Source organism: Pleurodeles waltl, chromosome 6 (genome assembly GCF_031143425.1).
Source record: "Pleurodeles waltl isolate 20211129_DDA chromosome 6, aPleWal1.hap1.20221129, whole genome shotgun sequence".
NCBI classification, from domain to species: Eukaryota; Metazoa; Chordata; class Amphibia; order Caudata; family Salamandridae; genus Pleurodeles; species Pleurodeles waltl.
The window spans coordinates 1,449,517,341-1,449,531,261 of NC_090445.1; the positions used below are offsets into that span (position 1 = coordinate 1,449,517,341).

Here is a 13,921-nt window from a genome sequence, read left to right on the forward strand (position 1 = left end):
CATTTGCGTCGCAGTCATTTTTTTAGACGGGAACGCCTACCTTGCATCTCATTAACGCAAGGAAGGCGTTCACGCAAATAAATGACGCTCTTTCCTCATACTTTGGCGCTAGACGCGTCTAACGCCAAAGTATAAATATGGCATTAGTTTTGCGCCGAATTTGCGTCGAAAAAAACGACGCAAATTCGGCGCAAACGGAGTATAAATATGCCCCTTAATTTTGATATGGTCCCTGCAGCCTCTTTGGGGACTGTATCCTGTCATCCCTCCAGCACTGTGCTCTGAAGGAAGGCACTTTATGAGTCTGGTGAATAAGCACTGCAGACATATCAAAATCAAAACAAAACGTGTGACTGAATGCGTGACAGATTGCACACCATGCGGGTGCCTTCTGTACCACTGCTGTGTCCTTCGTGGTCTAATTTGCTTTTCGCACCCACAAACACAGGTGGGCTGACTGCACCAGCTTTAAACTTTCTGGCCCAGATTTATGTTAAAGTGGCACAGCGCAGTGCTGTGCCAAAAATGGCAGCGCCGCGCTGTACCACTTAGAGGCGCAGGGGTGCGCCGTATTTAAAGGAATACGGTGCACCCCTGTGTTTCCCCCTGCGTGAGTGCTGAATTAAGCAGCCTAGCACCAACACAGGCATCCTTGCACCATAGTGCAAGGGTGTCTGCGTTGAGGTGAAAGATTGTTTATGTGCAGAAAGGTGTCCCTTCCATCACATAAACAATCTATAATGGCAATTTGGTACTTCTGAAGTACCAAAGCGTCATTTTAAATGATTGTTTATGTGCAGGAAGGGACGCCTTCCTGCACATAAACAATCATCCGTGGCATTTTGCTTCTTCTATGTGTGCTGCAGAATGTTGCACACATAGAAAAAGCAAAAAACGAGGAGGAATGAAAGCATTCCTCCTTGTTTTACCATGCTAACACCACTCCTGGGGTGGCGTTAGTTTTTGGCGCTGCCTCAGCTGTACGACAACTCGTAAATCTGAGGCAGTGTCAAAAGCAATGGGTGAACGCCTACCACAACTCCGACTGGGCACCAAATTTATGGAATGGCACTAGCTGGCGCTAATGCCCTATTAGCGTCCTTGGGAAGGATGCTAACAGGGTGGGGGAGGCGTAGCGGAAACTGGGGCTTCTGCGCCGAATCATGGCGCTACACTGTTTAGAGGCAGAAAAATTGCCTGTAAGCAGTGTAGCATAATTTTCTGGTGCACAACCCCCATGGACATGACTCCTGTCTTAGTAAAGACAGGAGCCATGCCCACCCTCACAATGGCCAAGCCCAGGGGATGAATGTCCCCTGGGCTTGGCCATTGGTGCTAGCGCCGTGCAGGGGGCCCCAAGTCAGGGCCCCCGAGTGGGGTAAAATAAGAAAAAACAATACTTAACGGGACTTACCTGGGATGGGTCCCCCATCCTGGGGTGTCCCTCTGGTGTGGGTGGGGGTGTCCTTGGGGCCAGGGAAGGGCACCTGTGGGCTCTTTCCATGGTCTGGGACCATGGAAATATGCCTACTGGTCCCCTTATGCCTGCGCATACCCAGGCATTAAATAATGGCACTAAGCAAGCTTAGTGCCATTATTTAAGGCCCCCATCCCCCATGCTGGATTTTAGCATGGGGGATAAATATGGTGCTAAGACCATATTGCCCTTTACTGGACGGGAGCGCCTACCTTGCATCTCATTGATGCAAGGTAGATTTTTACATCCAGAAAACTACGTTAACTCCATAACCTTGGCGCTAGACGTGTCTAGTGCCAAAGTATAAATATGGAGTTAGGTTTGCGCTGAATTGGTGTAAAAAAAATTACGCTAATTTAGCGCAAACCAAGTATAAATATTGGCCTATGTTTCTTGAGGAACGTGTTATGCATTAGAAATATGCATATCACTTTTCAAAAAGGATTGAAGAGAATGGAGAGGAAATGGAATTAAGAAGACCATTTCCATCACTGAAGACTCCTCAATGCTCTCTCTGCTGTTGCAAGGTCTCCCATTTTCAATAAAATGATTCTTGTGCCTACACAGTTGTGTAAGGATTTCCTGTTCTTAACCCCTAGTCCATAGAACAACTGCTCACCTATAGATGCTGAAGTTTGTCACAACGAAATGTTCCCTATACTGAAATCATTTAGTAATATGGTGACCTAGAGCAACAGGGACAAACATACAACATACACACAAACACACACACACAGCTCATATGCATTACACACACGATACAACACACAACTCCACACGCACACGCACACACACACACTACAGAGAAACGTGCGCGCGCGCATGCACACACGCAAGTCATTCTGCAAATCAAAGAAATTGTTGTATGGGCTGCAGGCAATACGTATTTTAAGCGCGTCTTCCATTCTTGGTTTAATCTTCTGGATTCAACGGTGCAAGAGCACCGAACAGTGGTTAAACGGCAGTCACACCTTGGATGTCCTTGTGCTATTGCGCGACAGACTAATAAGATTAAAGGTTTAATACAGATAAAAGACTCTGACCTCTTGTATGCACGCAGATTTAACACAAGACTCGACGAATGCCGACTGATGGGCAGACAGAGTCTAGCTACACGAGGCTGAAACATTTCTTGATTCTGTATGTTCTTCGACTTCTATAATGACGACCAGAAAAACACTGCTGTTTGTGGCCCTTGTGTCAATCTGTCATCTGTATCCAGCTGCTGACCAAGCCTTCCAACCAACAATAGTGATGAATCTGGCCAAGGTCCTGTTGGATAATTATTGCTTTCCTGAAAATCTGCTTGGGATGCAAGAAGCCATAGAACAAGCAATAAAGAGTGGAGAGACCCTACACGTATCTGACCCCAACACGCTGGCTAGCATGCTCACAGCTGGAGTACAGGGATCCCTGAACGACCCCCGGCTGTTGGTCACGTATGAGCCACAACAACCTCCTCCTGAGAAAGAAGTGGTAACAGAACCAACTCTGGAGCAATTACAGGCACTGATCCAGCATTCTGTGAAATATGAATTGCTGGAAGGCAATGTGGGCTACCTCAGAGTGGACAACATTATTGGCCAGGATGTGGTGATGAAAATTGGATCTCTGCTGGTTAATAATGTCTGGAAGAAGCTCATGCCAACCTCATCTCTCATCCTTGATCTCCGATACAACACTCAGGGTAAGGTGTCTGGCATTCCCTTTATGATATCCTACTTGGTGGAAGCAGAGCCCCGGCTACATATTGACACTATTTATCACCGTCCTTCAAATACCACCAGAGAGATCTGGACTCTTCCAGCCTTGATGGGGGAGAGGTATAGCAAGGAAAAGCATGTGGTTGTCCTGACCAGCAAATACACTGAGGGCATTGCAGAGGACGTGGCTTATATTCTGAAACACCTTAACCGGGCCATCACCGTAGGAGAAAAGTCTGCTGGGGGTTCTATACAAATTGAGAAGATTAGGATCGGAGAGTCAGATTTTTATATCACAGTGCCAGTGTCGAGGTCTATTAGTCCAATCACTGGCCAGAGTTGGGAGGTCACTGGAGTTGTCCCATGTGTCGTGGTGAATGAAGAAGATGCTTTGGACAAGGCAAGAGAAATTCTCTCTGTGAGATCTGCAATCCCTATACTTGCAAGGAACCTCATCGAGATCCTCACCACCCATTATTCCTTTGTGGAACGAGTTCCTGCACTAGTCCAGCACATACTTACTATGGATTACTCTACTGTTACATCTGAAGAAAATCTTGCAGCAAAACTTAACTATGAGCTACAATCAGCTTCTGAGGATCCTCGCTTATCTATCAGGCTCCAATCTGAGTCCCATGTCCCGCCTTTGGACTTTCCTGTGGCAGCCAACCTTCCAGAGGATGAGGAAGTCCTTAAATCTCTGGTGAATACTGTCTTCAAAGTGACCATACTTCCAGGCAACATAGGTTACCTACGATTTGATGAGTTTGCTGACATCTCAGTACTAGCTAAACTGGCTCCTTATATAGTAAGCAAAGTTTGGGATCAAATTGTAGACACTGCAAATCTCATCATTGACCTGCGATACAATTTTGGTGGACCTTCCACTGCAGTCTCCTTATTGCTTTCCTATTTCCAAGAGGCCAATTTGCAGCATCGTCTTTTTACCCTCTACAATAGACTGACCAATACCACCACAGAATATTATGTTATGCCCAATCTAGGGGGGAAATCATATGGTGGTAAGAGAGGTGTCTACGTCCTCACTAGCCACAGGACTGCCACAGCAGCAGAAGAGTTTGCATACCTTATGCAGTCTTTGAGTAGAGCTACCATCATCGGTGAAATAACAGCTGGGACTTTATTTCACTCCAAGTCATTCCTTTTGGAGGGCACAAAATTAACTCTCACTGTCCCCTTTATCAACCTGGTTGATAACAATGGAGAGTGTTGGCTAGGTGGGGGCGTTGTCCCTGATGCCATTATTTTGTCTGATGATGCTCTAGACAAAGCTAAAGAAATCATTGCATTTCACCCAGAGGTCTTTGCTTTAGTCGAAGGGACAGGAGAACTGATGGAAGTTCACTATGCTATCCCAGAAGTTGCAAGTAAAATAAGTACCCTGCTGCGAAGTAAGGTGTCTGAAGGGTCATATCGGTCAGTGGTGGACTATGAGTCTTTGGTATCCCAACTAACCCTGGACCTTCAGGAGACCTCAGGAGATCACCGCCTTCACGTCTTTTACAGTGATAATGCACCTGAGGCCCCAGAGGATCAAACCTCCCACATCCCTTCTGCTGAAGAGCTTAATTTTATTATTGAGGCTTTGTTCAAGATTAATGTTTTACCTGGGAATATAGGGTATCTCCGGTTCGACATGATGGCAGATGCAGAGATCATAAAGGCCATTGGTCCTCAACTGGTGAACCTGGTGTGGAATAAACTGGTGGACACTGACTTGTTAATTATTGACATGAGGTACAACACTGGTGGATACTCCACGGCAGTACCAATATTTTGCTCCTACTTCTTTGACCCAGAACCTCTTCAGCATCTTTACACTATCTTTGATCGCAGCACCTCCACAGATAAAGAGATATGGACCCTGCCCAAAGTTGCTGGGGAGAGATACGGCTCGAAGAAAGATATCTACATCCTCACTAGTCACCTGACTGGCTCAGCAGCTGAAGCCTTTACCAGGGCAATGAAGGATCTCAACAGGGCCCTAGTCATAGGGGAACCTACCACAGGCGGGTCACTGTCTGTGGGAGTGTACCCTGTGGGGAAGAGCCATTTATATGTTTCCATCCCCAATCAGGTGGTCATTAGTCCCATCACTGGAAAGGTATGGAGTGTGTCTGGGGTGGAGCCCCATGTCACGGTGCAGGCAACTGATGCTATGAATGTTGCCCAGGAAATCATCAGCCTGCGGTCCAAGGTTCCAGAAATTATGCAGACTACTGGGAAACTTGTGGCAGATAACTACGCTTTTGCTGACACTGGGGCAGAGGTGGCTGCCAAGCTTCTGAACCTCCTTGAGACCCCTGAGTACAAGATGGTCAAATCAGAAGTGGATCTCGTGGAAAAACTATCCGCCGATCTTCATAACTTATCTAACGATGTTCACCTGTCAGCTCTACACATACCAGAAAATGCCAGGGACCAGATCCCAGGAGTGGTGCCCATGCAGGTAAAACCAATCTCTTGCCACTATTTTTAAGCATTAATAACCCAAACACAACCCATCAGTCGTGAAAATACATTTTATTGTAAGGGTCACCTCCATGAGTAAAGCCACGGATTCTTTTTTCTAACATGGTATATTTTTAATATTTTTTTATATCCTGTTCGTACAAATTAAAAACAAGAGCAACAGCGAAATAATGTTGTGATATGAAGCTGACAACCTTGAAAACAGATTGACCAATGCATCTTTAAACCCACTAATACACAGTAAAAGTGATGCGTAAATTTTGAGTTAAGCAATTGGTCATAAAAAGCCAAATCACCATAATGGAAAGTGTTTGTATTCGCTTTTCTTAAACTTTTTTTTAAATATATGAATGACATAGGCTATACATAGAAGGTGAAATGTAAAAATATGGTTCAATACTTCAAGGAGGCTGTTAAGCACACTATCCGAAGAGATTCTTCTAGGAACTTTTTTATCAGCGAGTTTAAACATAGTTTTAGAACAAATGTAATAGAAAACCTTTCTAACAGCCATAACGTTAAAAATTGAGCAGCTTGCATCTTTTACGTTTGTGAAGTCATCAACAGTTATTGAACGAGTTATGCATGTCATGACTGCTTCCATAGCACATTTAACATTCTAATTGTCGGAAAATATGTACGCGTGGAGAGACCCTAGCAAACTGTTTTATTTGGTAGAAGCTTGACAACAAAAAGTTAAAAGGTCAGTTATGTACCCCCTCAAAGGAAGGCTAATCAGAAGTGCAGGGTGAAATAGAACAAAACAAAAAAAATATAAGGATGAAAGAAAATAACAGTTTGCCCCTGATTCCTTGACGGTTCCAGACATCCTGTTCCACCATAAAAAGACGGCTGTTAGAGCAAGAAGTGTTTGGGTAAAACGATAATAGTGCAAAGTTGTACAGTTCTGTCCGCTGTCAGCTTCATTGGGGACACAGCAGGCAAACCCATACAACTTTGGATTTTTGACACCCTTTACCAGTGCTTTGAAGAAGTCTGATCTTGTGAAATGTAGCCATGATATCATGAGTGGTTGCCTAATCAAACCACTCAACACTAAAATGTCAGCAACAAAGACAGAAAAAAAGCGAAAAAAACATGTTTCTTAAACACCAAGAAACGAGAATGCTGCCCTCCTGGAGATAGCTGCAGTATTGTCAGATCATGTAGCTGTCATTTTCAAGAGAAAAAAACTTGTAGTGTTTATTAATGGAACAAATATTTTAGAGGCAGACTTAGGTCATTTTTAGATTTATACAGAATTACAAATATGCAGCTTTTAGTATAGGCGTTCCTGTCCCCTGGGATGCTCTGTGTGACATCGTAGTCATAGAGACAGAGGCTTGAGTTATCTGTGATATCACTTAGAATCCAAAATGTGAAAATCTCTATTATGTTGTGGACCCCGTCCTCGAACTATTGAAGCTAACAGATGGGCAAGAGTCAGGAGGCAGCACAGCACTAGCTATAGTACCTTTGTCTACATCTCTCAGCCTCAATAAAATATATTTAGCATCCCACCATCCTCGCCCCACTACATGCAGTAGTCTTTCAAAACAAAAGACACATTTAGATGGAACTCTACCACCATCACATACCTCCTACTGGCTTATCCAAACCTCTTTACCTAACTTTTTACATTAATACGTGGCAAACTTCCACTGAATTCCGTCACAGCAAAATTAATATGCATCTAGCATACGAACACCTTCCCCTCCCACCTTCAACTACACCTTCCCCCAACTTGACCATATATTAAAAAACACTACCTGGCTTTCAATGACCCTCAAACATGCACCAGCCTATGCACCTTCACTCCCTCTCCAAGTTCGAATTTTGTAATCTCTATTCTCAATGAACGAGTGGAGAGCTGTTGCCTGCTGGCAATGGCGCAGTGAAAACCTCGGCCAGAAATAATTAGGGAAGCCAGTAAGGCCCCACAGCTGCCATGATAGTGTTTAGTGGCACCAAAGTGCTGCCCTTGGACTGCAGAGACCCAAGAAAGTCAGGAGAATGTGGAGGAAGGCAGACTCTCAATCACCATTCCATCATCTCCTCCTTAAGTCCCAAGGTAGAAGACAAACAAAATTCACTGAAACACCACATCTAAACACAAGTTTTCACTATGCCCAGGCAGAATTTTAATTCCATGAGCGGAATTGGAGAATATTGTTGACTCTGCATTACTCTTGCATCATTCCTACTTCTGAGTTCCAGGAGAGAGTCTGGGGAACTTGAAGGTAAACCACTGCAACCTCCTGGTTAATTATGCCCCTTGTTTTTGACCCAGTTTCAGCACTCAAGCAAACAGGGAAAGGAGGAAGGGTAGGGATAAGGTTACAGCAATAAACACACTTTTTCTAAACCTATATTTTATTAATACAAGAATATGCCCATACTGAACACATACGGTTTCAGAAACTATGTCCTATCATGATTCCCTTAATGATGTGATGTAGTAGCCTTCTCTAATCTAATAATATCTAGTAATATATACATGTTTTACTTACCAACTGCCTCATTTAAAGTGTGAAGAAATGTGGTGGAGTATCCTGTTCACCAAACTTATGGTATCCTCGTTCTATTTAGAGTAAAATGACTATCATGATTCAGCCACAAGTCCACACGTTGGCTCCGCCTGTGAAAACCTTAGACTGACAGCCCACAGACTTGGATTCGTCAGTCTAAGTACCAAAGACCACCCACCCCATTAGACTCAATGATCCAATGTACTTTTTTTCTGTTTGGGACTGCTGGAGCGCCCGCTGAGGTTTTCTTCACACCTCGGGTTCAGAAACTGCACGCACTCTAGTGAGACACCATAACTTATCCCACCTACTAGAAGTAGACTGGGACCTACTAGAAGTTGACTGGATCTTTGGACTCAGTGAGGAGTGTGGTAATTGGAGCCATTTAACACAGATCAATAACATGAGAAACAAACAATTCCAAATAGCATAACAAATTTGGCCACTGAATCTAAGCTCCAAACTCAATAAAGTTTCAAAGCTTTATGACAACCACAAAGTTAATGTAATATAAATGGTACACAAAACTAAGTTATAAACATACATGAAAATCATAGTTTGACCAAAATGTCTATAGCGATTGAACCTACTAAACATCAATACTGTTAAACACTCCAAGAGAATAGCACAAATTAACAAAACTATAATATGCACATTAGAATCAGATTTCAAAGCAGGTGATGGTGACAACAGTAAATCCTTAAGTTCAGTTAATAACAATCAGTTTCAGAGCTGGGCCATCCTTATCTCTAATATGAATTTAGACTTGCATGTGCAGGACGGCTAACACATGCAGGCAAAACAAACTAGAGACAAAAATAATTTGGAAAATAATCATCTATCTAGGGTACCACACTATTAAAATATGCTGGTGTAATCATCTAAGCTTAAAAGGAAACAAAAAACACATTTAGATAATACCTATCTTCATGGGACAGCATACAGGTAGGATTTCCCAAGATGGAATGCTCACCGTCTCTCAGCATCTGTAGACAGCAGCATCAGGACAGTGCAGAACATGAGCTGCACATAGGGCAGGTCAGCAGTTCAGAATTTATTGGGCATATTAGTACTAAACAGCACAAGTTAAATTAAGTAATAGGAAGGATTCAGGAGAAGAGGGAGCAGCACCACATCAAGGGTCATCAGCAAGCTACGACTGACTAAAAGTTTCAGAAGTCTCTACCCAACTAGAAATGTCCATCAAGTTTTGATTGGTAGCCTGTGTGGGCTCATCTTGCACAAATTAATCAATAGCCAATGATAACTGGTGACACCATCAAGTTTGCAACTATTCCTTATTTTGTCAGTCATCTCGGTGAATTCATACAATTCCACCAAAATATAACATTTATTTGTCGATTGCAACTTTACAATTCTTTCCCACAGCTCACAGGATGATTCCAACATTTCTCATACTAAATTAATAAGGCTTCCTGTCTTGTTTGACAGCTAGAACAAATACTGTTACATTTGTTATTTATCAAGACATGCTCTCTGTCTTTAAATCAATAGGACATTCACCAACTGTTAGAAACGGGGTCTCTAGTTGGCAGTCGGTTTGCACCCTGTCCAAATAGGGACCTTCACTGTAGTCAGGGTAAGGGAGATACCTGCTCAAATAACCCCTGCTCACCCCCTTGGTAGACTTGGCATGAGCAGTCAGGCTTATCTCAGAAGCAATGTGTAAAGCAATTGCACATAACACGCAGTAACACAGTGAAAACACTACAAAAGGACGCCAGTTTTTGAAAAATAGCCAATATTTATCTATATAAAACAAGACTAAATGAGAAAAATCCAGCATACAGTAATAAAGATATGACTTTCACAAGAATTAACTTAAACATACAGTTCCTTGAAATCGATAGCTCCACCTGGGGCGATCACAGCGTAGTGATCAACAAAACCAACCGTTCAGGCCGGTGGCGGCAGCGCAGGACAGCTACGGTGTCGGGAAGACCCGCAAACAGTACCTTTGGATTTGCAGTTCCTTGTGCTCCTCGCAGTGAGCTCATAAGAGTGGCGTCGCTGGCGCTGCAGTGTCGGTTCCAGAGTCGGTGTGGGGGTTGTTTGGCCCTTGAAGTCACACATTGCGGATCGAACTCCGGGCTGATGAAGTCAGGAGCACCGGCGTGGATTGCATTTGGGCTGCAGTGCGAAGTGAGACGGTGCGACGAGCATTGCCCTCAGGTCACGGTGCAGGTTGCGGCTCGGTGACGGTCATCTAGTGGCATCAGTGAGACCAGGGCTGCAGTGTGAAGCCAGGTGGTACGACGTGCGTTGTCATCAGGTGATGGTGCCGGCAGCGGCATCATCTTTGCTGAAGCGCTGTCGTCAGTATGCCGAAGTCGGCAGGTTGGCACAGGACGGGCTCCATGTGGCGTCCACAATCGTGGTGCAGAGAGGGACGTTGTTTGACAACACTGGAGTTGATGGTGCTGGCGTCGGTAGACCGGGGCTGCAGTGTGGGACGGGACGATGCTTTGTGTTCGTCACAAGCAGTGTCCACAGGCCACAGTGCAGGCAACGGCGAAGATGTCAGCAGGAGCGGTGTCGTCGTGGATGCCCAGGCTGCAGTGTTTGCAAGGCGTCACAGGTCACAGTGCGAGCAGTGGCTCGGTTTGGGCATCAGATGATGGTGTCAGTGAGACCAGGGTTACTGTGTGAAGTGGGGCAGTGCAGCTCTGTGTGGCGTTAGCAGGTCACAGTGCGGGCCAGCGGCATCGTTGGAAGCGTCACAGTGTTTTTTTTTTCTTGAATAGCACAAAACACACAGTTCCCAGTTCTGTAGGCAGATGAACCTGAAGTCTTTGATATCCCTGAGACTTTCAAGTTTCGGAGAACTTTCTCAAGCAGGATATACAGCAAAGTTCACCCTTTGCTCTTTTTTAAGGCAGAAACAGCAACTACAGGCCAACCCAGCAAAGCAACACAGCAAAGGGGCAGTACTCCTTCTCCAGCTCTTTTGCTCTTCTCCTTGGCAGAGGTTCCTTTTGATTTCAGAAGGACTCTAAAAGTCTGGGGGTCTGGGTCCAATACTTATACCCCTTTCTGCGTTTGAAGTTGGCAAACTTCAAAGAAAACTCTCAGTTGTTTGCAAGATCCTTCCTTGTCCAGGCCAGGCAACAGAAACACACCAGGGGGATGGAGATTGCATTGTGTGAGGGCAGACACAGACCTTGTGTAAGTGACCACTCCTCCCTCCACTCTAGCTCAGATGACTCATCAGGATATGCAGGCTACACCCTAGCTCCCTTTGCGTCACTGTCTAGAGGAGAGGTGTAAACAGCCCAACTGTCAAACTGACCCAGACAGGGAATCCACAAACAGGCAGAGTCACAGAATGGTTTAAGCAAGAAAATGCCTACTTTCTGAAAGTGGCATTTTCAAACTAACAATCTAAAAAACGATTTAGCTAAAAGATGTATTTTTAAATTGTGAGTTCAGAGACCCCAAACTCCACATTTCTATCTGCTCACAAAGGGGATCTGCTCTTTAAGGTTATTTAAAGACAGCCCCCATGTTAACCTATGAGAGAGATAGGCCTTGCTACAGTGAAGACTGCATTTAACAGTATTTCACTGTAAGGACATGTAACACACATCAGTACATGCCCCACCTTTAACATACACTGCACCCTGCCCATCGGGGTACCTAGGACTTACCTCGGAGGCGCCTTTCCTGTAGTAAAAGAAAAGGTTTAGGCCTGGCAAGTGGGTACACTTGCCAAGTCGAAATGGCAATTTAAAACTGCACACACAGACACTGCAGTACCAGGTCTGAGCCATGTTTACAAGGCTACTCATGTAGGCGGTACAATCAGTGTGGCAGGCCCACTAGTAGTATTTGATTTACAGGCCCTGTGCACCTCTTGTGCACTTTACTAGGGACTTACCAGTAAATCAAATATACCAATCGTGGGTGAACCAATCAACAGTACAATTGATATAGGGAACACTTGCACCATAGCACTGATCAGCAGTGGTAAAGTGCACAGAGACAATGAACCAGCACAAACAGACCTGAAAAAATAGGAGAAAGAAGGCAAAAGGTTTGGGGATAACCCTGCAAAAATTGACATTTCCAAAACCAATACATCAGCAATCTAGAAATTAATTCAGGTTAAAGGAAACAGAATGAATCAGTACTTTTCCTCTACTACTGCAAAAATTAATCTTAAGGCCTAGTCTAGCTAAGAAAGCCTAAAAACATATTAATGCAATTAATGCATATAAATCCTATTGCACACATTACAATTTAGATAAGATACGCAAAGCAAATTATATCATTGCAAACATTATTTCCAACACTAGAAAGTATTTAAGCATGCATTTATTTTTCTGCACACATGTAACTCACGTTACTTACATTTATTTGAATCAATGTAAGTATGATTAATTCATGTTCTTTTAATACTCAATATATACTTTTATTTCCACTATGCATCTAACAATAATACTTTAAATATTAATTTATGTCAGTAATTCACTCAAATATAATTGTGCAACATCTTTCATAGCAAAACACTATGTCAAATATGAAGGAAGGTCACATTGTCCACCACATTTCAAACAAGCACATTTTTACATTTCATGTTAATTTTGTCTGTTAGTCTTTTAAATGAAGGTGTATAAGTTGCCATGTGCTAACTTCTATGCCACTAATGTATTAGTAAAATTTGATCTATATCAGGACTGTCCAGGAAAGCTTGGTAGACCCAAAGAGAAAAAAAAACTGATCCCCTGCTCACTGGGAATGGACAGGGCCCATAGCAAATTTGTCTTACGTGAGTGTAAGACTGTCAAGCAGTATAAGGAAATTATCATGCAGGCTGCATCAACTGCAACTGACTTCTTAACCTCTCAGTGTTATCATATTTGCATGTCTTGCAAAGAGCTTCAAAACACTTCAAAAGAAACAGCAGAGTGATTGGATCATCTCTGGATAATTTTTAGAATTTCCACTAACAATTCTTTAAAACTTCCCTAACATTATGAAATTCAGAAAGCTCTCAAAGTTTAAAAAAACTTCACACACATGGCAGAAGCTAAGCAACACAATTTCACACACACCAAATTAAGATAATACTTGCAAGTAATATTTATTGTGTCACACCCCTACTGACTCTTTAGACTCTGTAACAGCTAATTTTATCAAAATGGAGCTTTACTGTTCTTATTTGAAAGAAAGGTAGATCAAATCATGAATCCCCCTGTCTATTTTCCCCTTTAGATCATGCAAGGAAACATTTTAATTCAACTCCTCTTTATTAAGATGAAAAGCTCAGTGAAAATTGAATATCTCCTCTCCATTAATCAATTAACATTCACAGATTGTCCATAAAATTGTCCTGTGCACAGCACTAGAAATACATATTCCTAGAACCCGGAGAACTAATGTATGCTTTTGATGCTGCCTCAGTAGACCTGACCCACCAATTCATTTACACACTCTGTGAGTTTAACTGAACTGGAAACTGGATGTACAGAAAGTTGTGGGGATTTGCTGCAGCACTTTTGTGAACATTATTGTAGAACTTTGAAAGCCCTAAACTCTTCATGAAACTTTTAAAACAATGAGAAAAAGGCACAGAAATTAGACTTGCCTAAAAAAACTGTATATCACAGACATTTAGCTCAATAAACATAGTAGCATTTTTGTTTATTCTGCTTCCAAAACTAAAAATCACAAAAACACTTTTATTGGGGAATTCGTTT

At 43.1% G+C, this 13,921-nt stretch overlaps 1 protein-coding gene across 1 annotated transcript in view; it reads left to right on the forward strand.

Moving 5' to 3' along the window:
* The first annotated feature begins 2,551 nt into the window (after window positions 1–2,551).
* RBP3 (retinol binding protein 3) overlaps window positions 2,552–13,921 on the forward strand; it is a 53,854-nt gene continuing 42,484 nt past the window's right edge. Inside the window, exon 1 of the mRNA XM_069240898.1 lies at window positions 2,552–5,650. Coding sequence (XP_069096999.1) covers window positions 2,639–5,650 — 3,012 coding nt within the window. The 5' untranslated portion in view covers window positions 2,552–2,638. The remainder of the gene's footprint in view (window positions 5,651–13,921) is intronic.